At 42.8% G+C, this 19,649-nt stretch overlaps 1 protein-coding gene across 1 annotated transcript in view; it reads right to left on the reverse strand.

Annotated features, from left to right (window-relative positions):
• The window catches only part of tmprss15 (transmembrane serine protease 15), a 102,127-nt gene that overhangs the window by 2,383 nt on the left and 80,095 nt on the right, over positions 1-19,649 (reverse strand). Inside the window, exons 16-23 of the mRNA XM_073044819.1 lie at positions 19,356-19,466; positions 17,324-17,456; positions 16,459-16,551; positions 15,216-15,262; positions 10,753-10,927; positions 5,461-5,642; positions 4,331-4,426; positions 704-843 (exon numbers count right to left, since the gene is read on the reverse strand). Coding sequence (XP_072900920.1) covers positions 704-843; positions 4,331-4,426; positions 5,461-5,642; positions 10,753-10,927; positions 15,216-15,262; positions 16,459-16,551; positions 17,324-17,456; positions 19,356-19,466 — 977 coding nt within the window. The remainder of the gene's footprint in view (positions 1-703; positions 844-4,330; positions 4,427-5,460; positions 5,643-10,752; positions 10,928-15,215; positions 15,263-16,458; positions 16,552-17,323; positions 17,457-19,355; positions 19,467-19,649) is intronic.

The raw sequence follows: 19,649 nt of genomic DNA on the forward strand, positions 1-19,649 counted from the left end.
CTTTTAAAATCTCCACATAGTAGACTATTGTGTACATAGTATCGTGTGCAACATAGTAGAACATGATTATGGACACACTTTGCAGAGATTATCTGGGGTGGTAATTTTCCAGTGTTAAGGCCATACAACAAAGGAGCAGAATAAGGCCATTTGACCAATTGTGTCTGTTCTGTCATTTGATCATGACTGATTTATTTCCTTCTCTTTCTCTTTCTCATTCGCTTGCCTTCTTCCTGTAATGTTTGACACCCTAATGAATCAAGATCCAATCAGTCTCCGCTTTAAATATGCCCAATGATGTTGCCTCCACAACTGTCTGTGGTAATAAATTCCACAGATTCGCCACCTGTTACCTAAAGGAATTTCTTCTCGTCTCTGTTCTAAAGGGACATCTTTGCATTCTGAAACTGTGCTCTCTGGTCCTAGACTCGCCCACTACTGGAAGCATACTCTCTACATCTACTCTATCTAGGCCTTTTCAATATTTGATAGGTTTCAACGTGATTTCCCCCCTTTCTTCAGAACCTCAGAGAATGTCTCTCAAGGAATGAGTACAGAAAAAGAGTTGATCGGCCAATCTAATTAATCCCATCTGCTTGCACATGGTCCATATTCCCTCAGTTTCTTACTTACTGCTTGCCTACACCTGCTCCTGTCCTCTTGGTCTACTTTCTCACCAGTGGCTGATGTTGAGCACATTTACCTGGCACGTGTCTATACCTCCATTAGAATAACCAGCACACATCATGTTTGGTGTAATGTTATACTGCGGCAAATTTTCCTGGCACTTTTCATTGGCTACGAGAGGAATCTCCGCCTCCTGAAGGATAAGTGCAGATGGACCTGATGGAAAGAGCAATTAAATACATATGGTTAAGAAAGGAAAGAAATTCAAGCATGTGCAGAATCATGAAATGATCAAGAATAGGCCATATTGGTCTTTAAGTGTTTCTAGCCATTTATCTGTTTAACCACGCTCTCCTGTATGGTATTTACACTTAGTTACCTAATAAAGTAGCCATTGAGTGTATGCTCATGGTCTTCTGCTGTTGTAGCCCATCTATTTCAAGGTTCAATGTATTGTGCATTCAGAGAGATTCTTCTGCACAGCACTGTTGCAATGTGTGGTTATTTCTTCCTGTCAACTTGAACCAGTCTGCTCTGACTTCTTTCATTAACAAGACAATGTGAAACAACGACACAGTCGGTAAACCGTTTCGAAACTAGTTTATTCAAACTTCGCGGCGCTGGCATTTAATCCCTAGCGCCCGCCCTCTCCGGGCGGAAATGACGTCAGATGTGCATCACCAAAGTCTCCCCCCGAGCGCCGGCTGTTTGTGAGCCGGTTCGCCCGCGCAGAAAGTGGGTCGCCACAACAACCGCTGCTCACTGGTTGTTCTGTTTCTCACGCAATTCTCTGTAAAGTCTAGAGACTTTTGTGTGTGAAAAGCCCAGGAAATCTGCAGTTTTTGATATTCAAAACACCCTGTCTGGCGCCAGCAATCATTTCACTTAGACCACATGTATGGTCTTAACCTCTTGACCCTGACTGCATGCTTCTACATGATTGGTGAGCTAGATATTTGCATTCATGAGCAGTGGTACAGGTTAACCTAATAAAATGGCCAATGAGTGTATACACCAAAAGTCTTCTGCTAACACAAGTAACTGATCATTTTTTTTTTCTGGGGTCTGGCTTGAATGTTATTTTGGTATAGTCTGCAAATTCTATTTTCTCATCATCCTCTTCACAAGAGGTCTCTCAATGTTGGCTTAATTTTTGTTGCATATTGTCTGTCAACAACATTGTGAGTGAGAGCAATTGAAATTCAATGGGGTGAAGTTCAAGTTCAAGTCCAGTTTATTGCCATTCAACCATGCACAGATATACCACCAAACAAAACAATAATCCTCTGGGACCAAGGTGCACAACACCGTACATATAACTCACATAACATATAAAGTTACATTACCATGAATAAATTAAAAAATAATAAGATGCATACATGATACACATAAAAAGTTCAATGCTACTGGTGCCTCACACATGATGAATCCTGGTGGTGGCAGGGAGATCATAGTCTCACAGAATGGGGGAAGAAGTTGTTTCCCATCCTATCAATTCCTGTTCTAATGCTACAGTACAGCCTATGCGATGATAGGGGTCAAAGAGATTGTTGGGCGGACGGGAGGGATCATTGACAATGCTAAAGGCCCTGCATATACAGTGGTCCTGATACTGTAAGTATCTTTGATGGGTGGAAGAGAGACTCCGATGATCCTACCAGCTGTCCTTGTAATCCTTTGTAAGGACCTGCGGTCAGATGTCTTGCATACCAGACAGTGATACAGCTGGTCAGGATACTTAATGGTGCTCCTGTAAAAATTAGTTAGAATGGGAGGTAGTGTTGAGAGATTCGGTGGGATTGCCCATGATGCACACTCCCGTAAACTTGGTGCTCCTAACTCTCTCCACAGAGAAGCCACGTATGTGCTGGGAGGAGTGGTCAGCCTGCCCCTTCCTGAAGTCCACAGTCATCTCTTTGGTCTTGTCCATGTTGCAACTCAAGTTGTGCTCACACCTTTCCAGCAGCCATTCCACCTCCTGTCTGTATGCTGTCTCAGCATCATCTTTAATGAGGCCATCCACTGTGGTGTCATCAGTGAACAATGTACTTGATTTTGTTTATTTATTTAGAGATGTAGCATGGAGTAGACCCTTTCAGCTCTTCGAACCACTAGCTCTAGCAACCTCTGACAAACCTGATTAAACCTCTCCTAATTATGGGACAATTTACAGCGATGAATTAACCTGCTCCGTACTTCCTTGGACCGAGAGAGGAAACCGGAGTACCTGGAGAAAGCCCATGACTTCCATGGGGAGGACAAAGAGGCTCATTACAGATTGCATCAAAATTGAACTCTGAAATATGGAATGACCGGAGCTGTAGCAGCGTGACTCAGCGGTGTTACATAAACAATATGCTTCTGAGGTCAGTATGATCTGGGGTTCAACCAAACAGGAACGCCATGATGTTCTGATTAAGGGAATCTTGATTTGAGGGAGTGCTGTTAATACTGCCCATACACAATTACTGGCCGGCAGTAAGCAATAGATCGTACCTTGCATAAAGTTATAAAGAAAGTATATTTACCAGTTTCAGATTTATCAAACAGTTAATGGGATAAAGAAAAGGAAAGGGCCCATTACAGTTAAATCAGTCCAATGTGCACATAACGTTGGATCTCAAACTGGAGAATTTGGGGGTGTATCCCTTACTCATGCACTGGAGCCCCAGTCAGTGTGAAAGTACCCACCACAAATCAAACTTCCGTCAAAGTCCATCTCAAACAACCTTGCTCTCACTCAGGAGTACTGGCCTTTCCTCCTTTGAGTCATTCATCTACTCAAAGCACTCCTTCCAAAAGCATTTTGCCCAATCTTCCCTTGTGTACTGCTCTGCAGCGCCACCAAAAATGGCAAACCAGACTACTGTCCATCCCAAATCTCTCTCCACCCAGCTCTCTCTAGAAACTTCTCCCATCCCACCACACTGATTGGCTGGCACAACATTCCTAAGTTGAACAACATGGCTTCTTATTTTCAACTGAAACCAAAACATTCTACCAGCAGGACACACTGCTTTTTCAGAAAACTGTTAAGATGAAATATCTACAGCAGAGCTGCAAAAATCTTAAATGGGGCATTACAAAGAGATACTGTCTTGTAATAAATATATGATACAATGACCAAGATACTTCACAGGATAAATAAAATTATCTAACCACTTTAATAACTTCCTGATATAGTGCTTGATCTTACTCTAGTACCAATCTTTTCTGTTGCAAGGTCTTTACTGAAACGTTGGCAATGTTTGCTCGTGGGAGACAAGCTGGGTGGTATTCATCTGCGGCTGACCTTGCATGAGATGAGGAACTGCTGCGTGCTTGCTCTTGCAGAAACCTGGCTCCAGGACAATATCCTTGCACCATCAATCCACAGGCTATGCCACTCGCAGACTTGGGCTACATTATTATATCTTCTAATATTTTTGTAACTGTATTTTTTTCTGCACTCTAGGTGCTGTGAGTCATGTGTGACTGTTGGTACTGTGTTTTTCACCTTGGCCCCAGAGGAACGCTGTTTCATTTGGCCGTATTCATTAGTATGGCTGAGTGACAATTAAACTTGAACTTGACAATTCCTTTCCTCCCACAGGGTCTGATGAGTTCCGCCAGCAGACTGATTGTTACACTTCATCAGAGATCTCTGCCTGATCTCTATGGCACAGCCCTCTCTTGCCTTGGCTTACTCAGTCTATGCACTTACCATCTTGTATCATTGCACCCCAGCCAGCGATGGAGCATATCAGTCCCGGGGAGAAATGTTGCTTCCTGTCTGGGAGGCAAGCGGGTTGGATGTACTCTGGAAAAAAAAAGTCTTGTTAGCAATCACAGCCTCTGCTGTTGTGACTGAAGATTTACAGGCTTGCAATACCTACTGGAGTACTAGTAAGGAGTTAGGTTCCTCACCTGCTATCAAAGTTGGCCTCAAGTCTTGGACATCTTCCACTTTAACTCCAGATAAAATATTAACTCTTTTACTTTCTCCACTGTTTCCAAGAGTTTTTTTAAAATATTTTTGTAAAGATTAACTTTATGTACATCAAAACATACAGTGACAGGTATCATTTTCTAAGAATGAAAGGGTTATTGTATGAGCTGTGACTGAAGGCTTTTGGCCTGTAATCACTGAAATTTAGAAGAATAAGGGGGAATCTCATTGAAACCTATCGAATGTTGAAAGGCCTAGATAGAGTGGATGTGAAGACAATGTTTCCTTTTTTATGAGAGTCTAGGACTAGAAGGCACAGCCTCAGAATAGAGGGATGTCTGTTTAGAACAGAGGTGACGAGGAATTTCTTTAGCCGGGGGTACTGCTCTATGGAATTTGTTACCACAAGCAGCTGTAGAGATCAGGTTAAGGTAGAGGTTAATAGCTTCTTGAATAGTCAGGGCATGAAAGGTTATGAGGAGAAGGCAGGGTAATGGGGTTGAGAAGGAAATGGGTCAGCCATGATGAAGTGGTGGAGCAGACTCAATGGGCTTAATTCTGCTCCTATGTCTCGTGGTCTTACGGTTTTATTTGCATTGACCACCAACTCAGTCGGATATATGCTGGGGCCAGACCGCAAGTGTTGCCATGCTTCAGGTCTACAACTAAATAAGCCCAAACCATATGTCTTTGGAATGTGGGAGGAAACTGGAGCACCCAGAGGAAAACCCCACTCGGTCACGGGGAGAACATACAAACTCCTTACAGACAACAGAGGAGCTGAACCTGGACCATTAGTGCTGTAATCGCGTTATGCTAACCACTATGTTATCGTGTTGCCCATCCAAATAGCTCCCTCAGTCCCTGTCTGTAGCTCTTACAGAGGTCTGAATGCAGGAGTTTACCTGTGTAGCTTACGGGGGATTCCAAGTGCAACAAGACAATGTCACTGTCCTTAGTTCTTTTATTGTAATGAGGGTTTATCAGGATACGATCGATCAGTATGACCCGGGTCTGGGGGTAGGTGAGATTCACTTGGTTGTGGAGACCCAACACTGCCTTCCACTGCGAGGGTATGAGGTTCCTCCTGAAAAACAGTAAGAAACTTCGAGTCAGTTATCTATTCCAGTCAATATGGCGCCTGGCTGCAATGTCTGTTGATCTTGTGGCCATGGGAGGAAGTGGTGCATATCAGAAGTCCTGGTTGTGTCACCACTGACATCAGGAAGACAATTTCTGAAGAGTACTGTGGTCCATGATGACAGATGAGAGAGAAGCTCATTTAGCTCAACGGCTAGTTTAATTGTGACAACAGACTGGAGCTATGACCTGGGGAGAGTCACATACCGACGGGGTGGTGATTAGTACACACCTTGGTTACAGTCACGGTGTGAATAACTGTTTAACCCAAGCCAAAATACAACAATAAAAGAATTTAAACATCCCACCATAATCCCTTGAAAGCATTTAAAAGCAAAAACAATGCATAGTGCTGGCCACTAGGAATGCTGGGGCAGGGAGTCAACCATGCCAGAGTCCAATGATTTTGGAATGATCATTTCTAATGCTGCCACAATCTATAACACTACCTCTTTCAGAACCCTAGGGTGCAGCTCATCTAGTCTGACTGACTTATGTACCTTTAGGTTTTTCAGCTTTTTGAGCACCTTCTCCCTTGTAACAGTAACTGCACCCACTTCTCTTCCTTCACACACTACATCATCAGGCACACTGCTAATGTCTTCCACAGTGAAGATTGATGCAAAATACTCATTTAGTTCATCGGCCATCTCCTTGTCCCCTGTTATTATTTCTCCTGCCTCATTTTCTAGCGGTCCTGTATCCACTCTCATCTGTCTTTTATATTTTACATACTTGAAATACTTTTACTATCCACTTTGATATTATTTGCTAGCTTGCTTTCATATTTCATCTTTTCCCTTCTAAGGATTCTTTTAGTTGCTCTCTGTAGGTTTTTAAAAACTTCCCAATCTTCTATCTTCCCACTATTTTTTGCCTTGTTCTCTCTTTTGTTTTTATATTAGCTTTGTCTCCCCTTGTCAGCCACAATTCTACTACTTTGCCATTTGAGTATTTCTTCTCTTTTGGAATACATCTATCCTGCACCTTCCTCAGTTTTCCCAGAAACTAAAGCCATTGCTACTCTACTGACATCCCTGCTAGCAGCTCCTTCCAATTCACTTTGACCAACTCCTCTCTCATACCACTGTAATTTCCCTTGCTCCACAGAAATACTGCTAAGTCAGAATTTACTTTCTCCCTATCAAATTTCAAGTTGAACTCAATCATATTGTGATCACTGGTTCCTACAGGTTCTTATACCTTAAGCTCCTTAATCACCTCTGGTTCATTACATAACACCCAATCCAACATAGCTGATCCCCTATTAGGCTCAATGACAAACTGCTCTAAAAAGCCATCTCTTAGGCATTCAACAAGCTCACTCTCTTAAGATCCATTACCAGGCTGATTTTCCCAATCAATTTGCATGTTAACATCTCCCATTACTATCATAACATTGTGTTTACGTGTGGCCAAGTGGTTAAGGCGTTGGTTTAGTCATCCAAAGGTCACTAGTTCGAGCCTCAGCTAAGGCAATGTGTTGTGTCCTTGAGCACGACACTTTACCACACATTGTTCTGCAACAACAAGCTATATCGGCCCTTGCCCTTCCCTTGGACAACATTGGTGGCATGGAGAGGGGAGATCTGCAGCATGGGCAACTGCTGGTCTTCCATACCACCCTGCCCAGGTCTGCACCCTGGAAACTTTCAAAGGCGCAAATCCCAGCCACTGTTGGGAGGCCTGGATATAACTGCCATTAGGGTACTTTTACAGTTTCTTAACTCAATCCACAAGGATTCAACATCTTCTGATCCTATGTCACATCTTTCTACTGTTTTGATGCCATTCTTTTTCAGTAGAGCCATGTGTCCCCCTCTTCCTACTTGCCTATCTCTCTGATACAACGTGTAACCTTGGACATTCTGCTTCCAACTACAACCATCCTTCAGTCACAATTCCGTGATGGCCACATCATCATACCTGTCAATCTGTAATAGTGCAACAAGATCATCCACCTTATTTCTTATACCCTGCGCATTGAGATACAACACCTTGAGTGCTATATGCGCTACTCTTTTCTATTTTGTCATCCCTAATGTACTGATATTAACCCTGCTGGTTACGACTATGTCCCATCACCTGCCTGACCTTCCTGACAGTCCGACTGCATGCTCTTTTTACTTTTTTACCATCTGTCCTGTCCTGAGTCCCATCACTCCGGTTCCCCCCGCCCCTGCCAAATTAATTTAAACCCTCCCCAACAGCTCTAACAAATCTGCCCATGAGAATATTGGTCCTGCTCAGGTTCAGGCGCAACCAGTCACTTTTGAACAGGTCATACCTCCCCCAGAAGAGATTCCAATGATCCAAGAATCTGAAGCCCTGCCCCCTGCACCAGCTTCTCTCAGCCACACACTTATCTGCCAAATCATCTGTTTGTACCATCATTGGCGTGTGGCACAGGCAGCAATCCAGAAATTACTACCCTGGAGGTTCTGCTTCTCAGCTTTCTACCCAGCTCTCTAAAATCTCCTTTCAGGACCTCTTTGCTTTTCCTTCCTTTGCACCAATATGTACCAAGACATCTGGCTGCTCTCCCTCCCTCTCCAAAATGTTATGGACATGATCTGAGACATTCCTGACCCTGGCACCTGGGAGGCAACATACCATCCAGGTGTCCCATCTATGTCCACAGAGTCTCCTGTCTGTTCCCCTCACTGTTGAATCCCCTATCACTACTGTTCTCTTCTTCTCTCTCTTTCCCTTCTGCATCACGGACCCATGCTCAGTGTCTTTTTACCGGCCTTCTGTTGGTTTTTAGCTTCCCAGTACTCTAGTTTCTCACTAGTTTTTGGTCTATTATATGCTCTTTGGCTTTTATCTTGGCTTTGACTTCTCTTGTTAGCCGTGGTTGTGTCATCTTTCAAATTAGAATACTTCTTCCTCTTTGGGATGTATATATCCTGTGCCTTCAGAATTGCTTCCAGAAATTCCAGACATTGCTACTTTGTTGTCATCCCTTCCAATGTTCTTTTCCAATCAATTCTGGCCAACTCCTCTCTTATGCCTCTGTAATTCCCTTTACTCCACTGTAATACTGATACATCTGACTTTAGCTTCTCCTTCTCAAACTTCTGGGAGAATTCAATCATATTATGATCACTTGCCCCAAAGAGATCTTTTACTTTAAACTCTCTGATCAATTCCCATTCATTGCACAACACCCGATCCAGAATATCAGATCCCCTAGTAATCTCAACCATGAGGTGCTCTAGGAATCTATCTCATAGGCACACTAGAAATTACCCCTCTTGGAAACCGCCATCAACCTGATTTTCTTAATCTACCTGCATACTTAAGTCCCACATGACTATTGTAACATTGCCCTTTTGGCAGGCATTTTCTATTCCCTGTTGTAATTTGTAGGCCACATTGGTACTACTGTTTAGGGGTCTGTATACAACTCCCATCAGGGTCTCTTTACCCTTGCAGTTCCTTAGCTCTATCCACAATGAATAATCACCTTCCATCCCTATGTCACCTCTTTCTAATGATTTGATTTCATTTTTTAGCAACAGAGCAACACCGCCTCCTCTGCCTATCTGTCTGTCCTTTTAATACATTGTGTATCCTTGGACATTAAGCTCCCAGCTATAATCTTCTTCTAGCCATGATTCAGTGACGCCTACAACATCATACATGCCAATCTGTAACTGTGCTACAAGTTCACCTACCTTACTCTGCATACCGTGCACATTCAAATATAACACCTTCAGCCCTGTATTCACCCGTTTTGATTTAGTCTACCTTTTACATTGCAACTCATCCTATTGACTGCTCTGTCAACATCCTTTCCTGACTACACATTGGCTCACTTCAAACCATCTACTTCATCTTCAGCACTATTATCCACAGTTTCTATACTTCTTCCATTGGAATATGGTGAGGATTGTACCAGGGTGACTGGGGCTCTGAGACAGGGGCTCTATCTATTGCATAGACCAGTGGATTATTTAGTCTGCACTCTGACTTTGCTTTTCTTTGTACTAGCTCAGTGTACTGATGGTAAGTCGGTAAATTGGTTTATTTTTGTCTGTGAAAGTCTTGTCTCACATATTGTCTGGACAGGTCAATTCATTACACAGTGTGTTGAGGAGGTACAAGGTAAAACAGTAACAGAATGCAGAATAAAGTGTAACAGTTACAGAGAAAATTCAGTTTAGCTTGACAATAAGATACAAGATCATAACGAGGTGGATTGTGAGACTGAAACCCTATCTCATCATACTAGGAGACCATTATATATTTTTATAACAGTGGGGTGGAAGCTTCCCTTTAACCTGGCTGTATGTGTTTTCTTGATTTTACATCTCCTGCCCAATGGAAGATGTCACAACTATGGACACTGCTTCAGGGTCCAGGTGGCCGAGCAGACAAGCTGTGTGACAAGTTTGACAATCGCGCTCGTGAGTATGTAGGTTCTAGCTAATTACGGTTTCATTGTGCTGGTATTTAACTCCATTATTTTTGAGACTTGACCAAAAGCACAGCGATGTTTATGCTTCCTGCTTACCCTCATTCTTGTCCGGAAAAGAAGTCAACCATTTTGACTGTTGATGTAAAGGAACGTTATTCATTTCGTATTTAGTTATTGCTTCCAGCCAGAGTGCTGGTGTTAACTTTCAGTTTGAGGGCTGTAGTTAATGGCCTAGTGTTTATTGTTTTTCTTTTCCTTTCAATTCTTCAACAGGTCTCATTAAAGTCAACAAAATGTCAACCCGCTTCAGTGTCTCTCTGTCTCTCTGCACTTGGGTCTTATTCAAGTGCTTCAACAAGAGGGGGGATGTAGAGAGAAAATTATGATATGATCTGTATGGATAGTACACCAAAGAGTTTTTCACTGTACCTCAGTACACGTGACAATAATAAACGATTCACTCTTTCATTCTTGTTCTTGCTTTGTGCGCTAGTGTTTGAGTTTCTGTATGAGGTCTGGGTTTCTCTGCGATCCTTTCTCACTGATAACGTGCATCAACCCTTTCAAGGACTTGCTCACAGAGTTGGCCGATTGATTACATCAACTGTGATCAATCCAGGAAGGGATGCCTTACCCATACATGCAGTGGGCTGCAGAAACAACCCACTGCCTGCTGATCAGAGTGGCTCCACACAAGTGTCTACCGTTAAACTGGAGGGACACAATCCATGGCCAAGAGCCTTCTGTCGCGTCGTTACCACCGACGATCCTCCCAGCATTAGCCTGTCGCACCAGCACCCTCCCACAAGCTGAAGGGGAAAAATTACAGAATCAGGGCATCAGCACTCTCTGCAACTGGAATCATTGTGTATTACAGCATAGAAGCATGAACTTCAGCCCAGCCCAAAGATCGTCAAACATAACGTACAGCATAGGTGCAGAATTTGGCCATTCAGTCCATTGTGAGGGCTGCACTATACAATCATGACTGATTTTTTAAACTCCATTCTCCTGTTTTCTCTCTATAACCCTTAATCCCCCTTATCAATCAAAAAACAATTAATCTTTAACTTAAATACACTCAGTGACAAACCTCCATGGCAACAAATATATCAGATTCACAACCATCTGGTTGAAGAATTGTTAACCGAGCTACCCTTCTAACCTAGTCCCATTAGCCTGTGTTTGGTCCCTTTCCTCCAAACATTTCCTATATAAGAAGTAGTGGGTACAACCCAATTCATCACGGGTAAAGCCCTCCCAGCCACTGAGAACATTTATATGAAGTATTGTCACAGGAAAGCAGCATCCATATTCAGGGACCCCCCACTACCCAGGATATGCTCTCTTCTCACCGCTGCTATCAGGAAGAAGGTACAGGAGCCTCAGGACCCTCACCACCATGTTCAGGAACAATCATTACCATTCAATCATCAGGGGATAACCTCACTCAACTTCACTTGCCCCATCATTGAAATGTTCCCCTAAACTATGGACTCACTTTCAAGGACTCTTCATCTCATGTTCTCAATATTTATTGTTTATTTATTTATATTATTATTTCATTTTTTTTACATTTGCACAGTTTGTTGTCTTCTGCACTCTGGTTGAAAGCCCTAGTCTGGTGGTTGTTCATTGATCCTGTTATAGTTACTATTCTATAGATTAGTTGTGTATGCCCACAAGAAAATAAATCTCAAGGTTGTAAATGGTGACAGATATGTACTTTGATAAGAAATTGAATTTTAACTTTGGACTTTGAACAAGTGACTTTTAATTATTGGTATTGTAAGTACCTAGCTCAACTATTTCCTCTGGCAGCTCGTTCCATCTCCCTATAATCATCTATTTGAAGAAGTTGTCCCTCAAGCCCCTTTTAAATCTTTATCTTTTCACCTTAAACTTATGTTTTCTGGGTTTTGATTCTCTTTCCCTGAGAAAAAGACTGTGCACAGTCATCCTATCTGTGCCCCTCATGATTTTATGCACCTATTAGGTCTTCCCTCAGTATCCTGTTCTCCAAGGAAACCAATGCCAGCCTGTCCAACCTCTCTCTATAATGTATGCCCTCAAGCCCTGGCAATGTTCTTATAACTCTTCCTATGGCTTCAGCTGAAAAGCACAAGAGATGTTCCCAGCAAAATAAGATTCTGAAGAAATTTAACAAGGTAAATCCTGAGGAATTATTTTCTACTATCAATAACAATATGTACCATGACTTCTGGCTGCTCACACACCCCCTTTACAGTGCTGTGGATCTGATCTGAAACATTCCTGAGCCTGGCACCTGGAAGGCAACATACCTTCTCTTTCACATCACAGAATCAGCTCTCCTAACTGTGAAATCCCCTATCACTTCTGCACTTGTCTCCTCCCCTCACTTCCTTTCTGAGTCAGAGACCCAGTCACTGCGCTTCCCCTGGGAGGTTATCCCCTTCAACATCTTCCAAAGTGGTATACATTATAGAGAATGCCTCTTGATAGGGGTGTGACCCTTCAGAACGTTATATCCTGAGGAGCAGTGGAGGCCGAGTCACAGAACAGCACAGAACCAGGCTCTTCAGCCCATCAAGACTGTGCTGAACATGATACCAATTGGAAGTACAATTTTCTGCCTGCATTCTTGTATTCTCTGCCTGGCATTCTGAAGTTGCTGGAAAGTCAAAGACAACATTCACAAAATGCTGGAGGAACTCAGGAAGTTAGTAGAATACGCTGTGGGATAAACAATCACTGTTTTGGGCTGATACCCTTCATCAGGACTAGAAAGGAAGGGGAATGAAGCCAGAGTAGGAAAGCTGTGGCAAGGAAAGAAGTACAAACTGGCAGGTGATAGGTGAGACCAGGTGAGGGGGAAGGTGAGAGGGTGGGAAGGGGAGAAGTACAAACTGGCAGGTGATAGGTGAGACCAGGTGAGGGGGAAGGTGAGAGGGTGGGAAGGGGAGAAGTACAAACTGGCAGGTGATAGGTGAGACCAGGTGAAGGGGAAAGTGAGAGGGTGGGGAGGGGAGAAGGTGGAAGGTGATTGATGGAAGAGGTAGAGGGCTAAAGCTAGAGGCTGAAACCTATCAGATTCCTTCTTCTTCTTTAGCCCTTTACCTCTTCCACATGGCCAATCAAGTCTGCTCTGCCATTCCATCATGGCTGATTCATTACTGTTCTCAACTATGTAACCTCTGACTCCCTCACTAATCAAGAACCTGTCAACCTCCAATTTAAATATACCCAATGACTTGGCCTTCTGAGCCATCCTCTGGCTAAAAAAAATTCTCCTCTGCTCTGAGGCTGTGCCCTCTGGTCCTAGAATTCCCCGCTAAAGGAAACATCCTCTTCACATCCACTCTATATAGGCCTTTCAATATTTGATAGATTTCAATGAGATTCCCCCTCCCACATTTTTCTTAACTCCCGTGAGTAAACACCCATCTATGATCCTCATACATTAACCCTTTTATTCCTGAACCCTTTTCAGGAATAATTTTCCTGAACCCTTCTCTGGACCCTCTCCAACACCGCACATCCCTTCATTGATAAGGGCCCCAAAACTGCTCAGAGTGATAGAATCATGGAAATATATAGCATGGCAACAGGCTATTCAGCCCCACTTGTCCGTGCCAACCAACAGGGCTGTATTAATCCCATCTCCCAGCACCTTGCTTGCAGCATTCCAATCCTAAGGGATTCAAGACTTCTTTAAGATACAGCGACAGAACTTCAACCACTCTCTCAGGTATTGCATTCAGGATTCTCAACATGCTCAGGGTGAATAAGGTCCCTTTCATACATACCAGATGATCCGAAGCATAAATCAGGTGCATAATCAGAGACTTTTCCCAGGGCAGTAAAGTCATATATAAAGTTATGTACTACCTGGGGGCATACTTTTAAAGTGAGTGGAGGAAGGTATAGGGGCGATGTCAGAGATAGTTTTTTTTTACACGCAGAGAGTGGTGGGTGCATGGAGCACCTTACAAGGGATAGAGGTAGATACATTGGGGACATTTAAAAACTCTTAGACAGGCACATGGATGATAGTGAAATGGAGGGCTATGTGGGAGGGAAGAATAAGATTGACCTTAGAGTAGGTTAAATGGATCAGCACAGCATTGCGGGCTGAGTGGTCTGTACTGTCCAGTAGTGCTCTATGTTCTATGTTGTATATCCCTTCTAAATCTTTTCCTCCTTAGTCTAAACAGATGTCCTCTAATACTGATGTCTGTAATACCTATAGCTCTCATCATTAAATTAAATTAATTAATTTATTTAGAGATACAGCACAGTAACTGGTCCTTCTGGCCCAATGAACCTGTGCCACTCAGTTAAACCCTCATGTAATTCCCATACCTCAATCTTAACCTGTCTAAATTTCCTGCGTTCCAGAGAGAGCCAGTCCCACTTCTCTGGTCTTTCCTTGTAACTAAACTGTTCCATGCCAGCATCTCCTCTGTGTTACATCCTCCCATAGCAAAGTGATCAGAATTGAACACAATACTCCAGTTGTAATCTGACCAAGCTTTTATAAAGTTGCAGCTTAACTTCCCAAATCTAACTAATCAAGATCCGTATGCCAAATGCCTCCCTGACCACCTTATCTACTGTATCTGCACACAAAATACTGGAAGAGCACAGCAAATCAGGCAGCATCTATGGAGGGGAGTAAACAGTTGCCATTTTGGGCCAAGACCCTTCATCAGAACTCGGCTTGTAACATTAACTCTTTATTCCTCTCCATAGATGCTGCCTGACTTGATGTGTTCCTCCGATATTTTGTCCGTGTCGGTCTGGATTTCCAGCATCTGAGAAATTTCTTGTGTTCATGTTATCTAACTATATTGCCATCTTCAAGGATCTATGAACTTGTATGCCAAGGACTCTCAGTTCTTCAGTATTCCCTATACATTACCATTGCCTTAGCCTCTTTAATAATACTCCAACAATGCACCTCAAACTTGTCTAGATTAATCTGCCATCCTTCAACTCAGTTCACCAACACATCAATATCTTTTTGTAGCAGAAGATCGCCATCCACACTATCATTACCCTTAAGAATGAGCCCTACTCTGAACCTGAATCTCTCAATGGGGCAGTTTTACTTACGTTTCCTATTGCACTTCTGGTAAACAGTATAATTCGGGCACTTCTCACTGGAAGATAAAGAGACTTAATCACTTAATGCATCGTCACTTTTATTCTGTGCAAGCTAAGGGGAATTTAACTTCAGTCAATTAATTAACTTAGAATAAAAAGCCACGATCAATATCGGTGACCATAAAACAACTGAATTGAGCTTTGTAAACGCATCTGCTGTTTTAGACAGGGAAATATAATCCTTAGTCAGATAAAACAGAATTGGAGCAATTTCAGAGCAATGTGGTTGCATCTTACCAGTGGTAGTAGTGCGATCACTCAAACCAAGTATGACATTCTCCTAAGGGATTATTTCCTTAAAGGGGAATGCCTTTGCACGACTTTGTTTAATGTGGGGAGGCGGCCACCACATGGTCCTTAACAGATCGGGGTCAGGGTCCAGTCACGTGGAGTGCAAGATGACTGGGGACCCTTCACTGTTGTGACCTTCCTCCTCCTTCACTGCCGTTGTAATGTGTCATCATCTTCTGCCAGCTCCACCACGGAGGCTTTGGTTGGATCATTCTTTGTCTGGAGCCTCCCACTTGACTATACCGCCATGAGTGACCCTACCAGGACCTAAGCTCCAGATGGGATCTCAGGAACACACAAGCTTCTCCATCACGAGAAAGTGACGATCATTGGACAAGGACTCTTACCAGACTCTGCTGTGACTTAGTTCAGTGCCTATTCCAGAGGGGTGGTTAATGCTGGCCTTGTCTGTGACATCTACAAAATATCCTGGGTTGTTCTGGGTTTAGAGAACTGTTTGGTACATCTGAGTGGGTAATTGGGTGTATGAGTGAGTACAGGGGCTTGTTTGGCTGTTTTTGCTCTGTTGCCGTTGTTCTGTTGTTGTTGCTGCTGCTGTTACTTGTGTTGTTCTGCTGAACATTGCGGACATACTATGTTGGTGTTGGAAGGTGTGGAAATACTTGTGGGCTGCCGCCAGCACATCGTTAGGTTGTATTGGTTGTTAATGCAAATGACTCATTTCCCTGTATGTTCTGATATACATGTGATAAATATATGAGTCTGTATCTGAGTAAATAAAAAGTGAGAAAATTGGACATATCTCAACCATTAATTCATTATCAATAAATCAGCACATCCACCCCACAACAGTTCACCACCATCTTCTCAAGAACAATTACACATGGGCAATAAATTTGATTCCCTCATCCCCTTGAAGATTTAAAAGTATCTGAAATACCTTGGCGTAAGATCTAAAACTCCACTTGTATTAACCACCAGTACAAAGGACCCGTTGCCCGGGTCACGAATTGTTGATGTTTCATTGCTGTTTCTGTCGACATGAAAAAGAAGCTTAAAGTTAATACTTCATTTTTCCTACGACATAGGAAGAAGCTACTTGGCCCAGATTGATCCCTTTAAAAACATTCCCCACATATTTCTCTACAATAAACTCTCTCACATGCCTGTCAAATCCTAACTGCAAATCTGTCAAATTGCAGATACTGCAATACTGGAAATCCCGAGCAACACACACACACACAATACTGGAGGAAACTCGGCGTCAGGCTGCATCTATGGAAGTGAATGAACAGTCGATGTTTCAGGCCGAGACCCTTCATCTTGAGTCCTGATGAAGGGTCTCAACCTGAAACATCAACTGTTCATTCATTATCCTAGATGCAGCCTGGCCTGTTAAGTTCTTCCAGGATTTGTGGGAGATTCTGCAGATGCTGAAAATCTTGGGCAACCCACACAAAATGCTGAAGGAACTCAGCAGGTCAGGCAGCATCTAAGGAAAAGAATAAACAGTTGACGTTTCAGCTGAGACCTTTGTTCCAGTCCTGATACTGGAAGTCATAGATGCTGCCTGACCTGCTGAGTTCCTCCAGCCCTTCGTGTGTGTTGTTACGGAGGGAATAAACAGTCAATGTTTCAGTCCAATTCCTCATGAAGGGTCCTGAGAGTCTTATGCTTGTGGAATAGAATACTTGACCTGGTGAACTTTAAAGAAGCTGTAAGAAGCAAATCATTTTTGTTGTATAGGAAAGCTACTAAGATAATTCCAAAAAACAAAGTATTAATGAGGGGAAGGTGTGTCTTACCTGTAACCTAACAGCTGACATATGGAGTTTGACAATGTTTCTGTCCAATGACCTGAACACACTGAGCACCATTCATTGTTTGTCTTGAACTGCACCAACCCTTCACTGCTCTGAGATCCATTGAACAGGCGCACTGCAGTAGTGAACAAAAAGCCTTGTCTGTCATACAGGACAATGACCATTTTCAAAATCCTCCAGATGTTCTTCAATGTAGAAGACATTCCCTCTGGCCATTGGGATAGGAGAACCATGAGAACAAACAATTCTTGATGGAAACCGGACAAGTTCTCATTTCTCTCATCCTATATGAGGTACTCTCAAGTCCACAAGAAATTGTACCATTGAACACATCTACAGGAGCGCTATCGCAGGAAAGCAGCATCCATCATCAAGGATCCACACCATCCAGGCCACGCTCTCCTTTCACTGCTGCCATGATGAAGGACCCACACCACCAGGTTCAGGAACAGTTAGTACCCCTCAACCATCAGGCACTTGAACTAGAAAGGATAACTTCACTCAACTTCACTTGCCCCATTACTGAAATGTTCCCACACCAATGAACTCACTTTCAAGGACTCTTCATCTCATGTTGTTGATATTTATTGCTTATTTATTTATTGTTATTATTGCCTTCTTTTTGTATTTGTACAGTTTGTTGTCTTTTGCACGTTTGTTGAACTCCCTAGTTGGCACGGTCTTTCATCAATTAATTGATTCTATTATGATTATAATTCTATTATGGATTTATTGAGTTTGCCCACAAGAAATTGAATCTCTGGGCTGTATGTGGAGACATATATGTACTCCGATAATACATTTAATTTGAACTTTGGATTATGCCTGTTTTAGAGAGCATGTCATTTGAGGAAAGGTTGAGCAGTCTAGGGCCTTTCTGTTTGAAGTGAAAGAGGATGAGAGGTGACAGAGGAATAAGATGATTTATTTATTTATTTGTTGAGAGATATAGCACGGAATAGGCCTTTCCAGCTCTTCAGATCATGCCGCCATTAAGAAGTATTGTTAAAGTGGACAGCCAGCGATTTTTTCTTCCTGGGTTGAAATAGCTAATACTGGAGGGTATAACTTTAATGTGATTGGAGGAATGTATAAGGGGGAGGTCAGCGGTAAGCTTTTTACACTAAGAGTGGTGCATGCGTGGAACACACTGCTAGGGGTGGTGGTAGAGGCAGATACATTAGGGGTTTTTAAGATACGTAGTTGGGCTTATTTTTACTGTTGGTGTTTGCTCCTTGTAGTGTTCTGTGTTTTCCTGCTGAGAATTGTGGGAATGCTATGTTGGCGCTGGAAAGTGTGGTGAGACTTGAGGGCTGCCCCCCAGCATATCCTTACAGTAGGCTGTTTATTAAAACAAACAACGCATTTCACTGTGCGTTTTAATGTACATGAGGGAAATAAATCTAAATCTGATCCTGAGTTCCAGTGACACAGATGTTTTTGCAGATGCTGGAAATCCAGAGCAGAGCACACAAAATGCTGGAGGTAAAAGTAAAAACTGTAAATTACAAGAAGTATATATAAAAGAGAAAATTAAATTGAATTAGTAGTACAAAAAGAGAGGGGAAGCAATACCGAGGAAGTGTTCATGGGTTCATTGTCCATTCAGAAATCTGATGACAGAGTAGACGAAGCTGTTCCTGAAATGTTGCGTATGTGTCTTCAGGCTCCCGTATCTCCTCCTTGATGGTAGCAATGAGAAGAGGGCATGTGATGGGGGTCTTTTATGATGGATAGGATCATGGCTGATCTTCCACCTAGGCATGGTCTTCCTAAAGTAACCCCATGTATCTCTCGATACAGTCTGGGGCAATGGAGAAAGAGCTGGGCAGTAAGATTGGCCAGAGAATGGGGTAGTTCTCACAAAGTGCTAGCATGGGCTTAATGGGCCAAATGGTTTCTTTCAATCCGGTAATTACCTTACAATTATGAGATTCTGGAATTTAGATGTGTAGGAATTCTGCCCTTTGATCTGACAAGTCAAGGTACCTGAGAGAAGTCTAGGTCCTCTTACCACAGTGGTTCTCATCAGACCCATCTTCACAGTCTCGCTGGCCATCACATAGCTTTCTCATGGTGAGACATTGACCATTCCTACACCGATATTCATTTGGAGAACAGGGAGCTACAAAGACAGAGAGCAGAGATATTAGGATGGGAAACACCAGCTCAAAACCAAAATTCCCCTTTGGATAAAATCGTCTGCCTTGATGAGTAGATGTGTTGAAAGCACAATCCCAAATAGAGAGGTCAACCAAGTCACACTGAGCCTGCTAGTTAGCAGATTGGAGAGCTTAGTCATTTGGAG

The sequence above is a fragment of the Hemitrygon akajei genome, chromosome 5, assembly GCF_048418815.1.
Source record: "Hemitrygon akajei chromosome 5, sHemAka1.3, whole genome shotgun sequence".
Lineage (NCBI taxonomy): Eukaryota > Metazoa > Chordata > Chondrichthyes > Myliobatiformes > Dasyatidae > Hemitrygon > Hemitrygon akajei.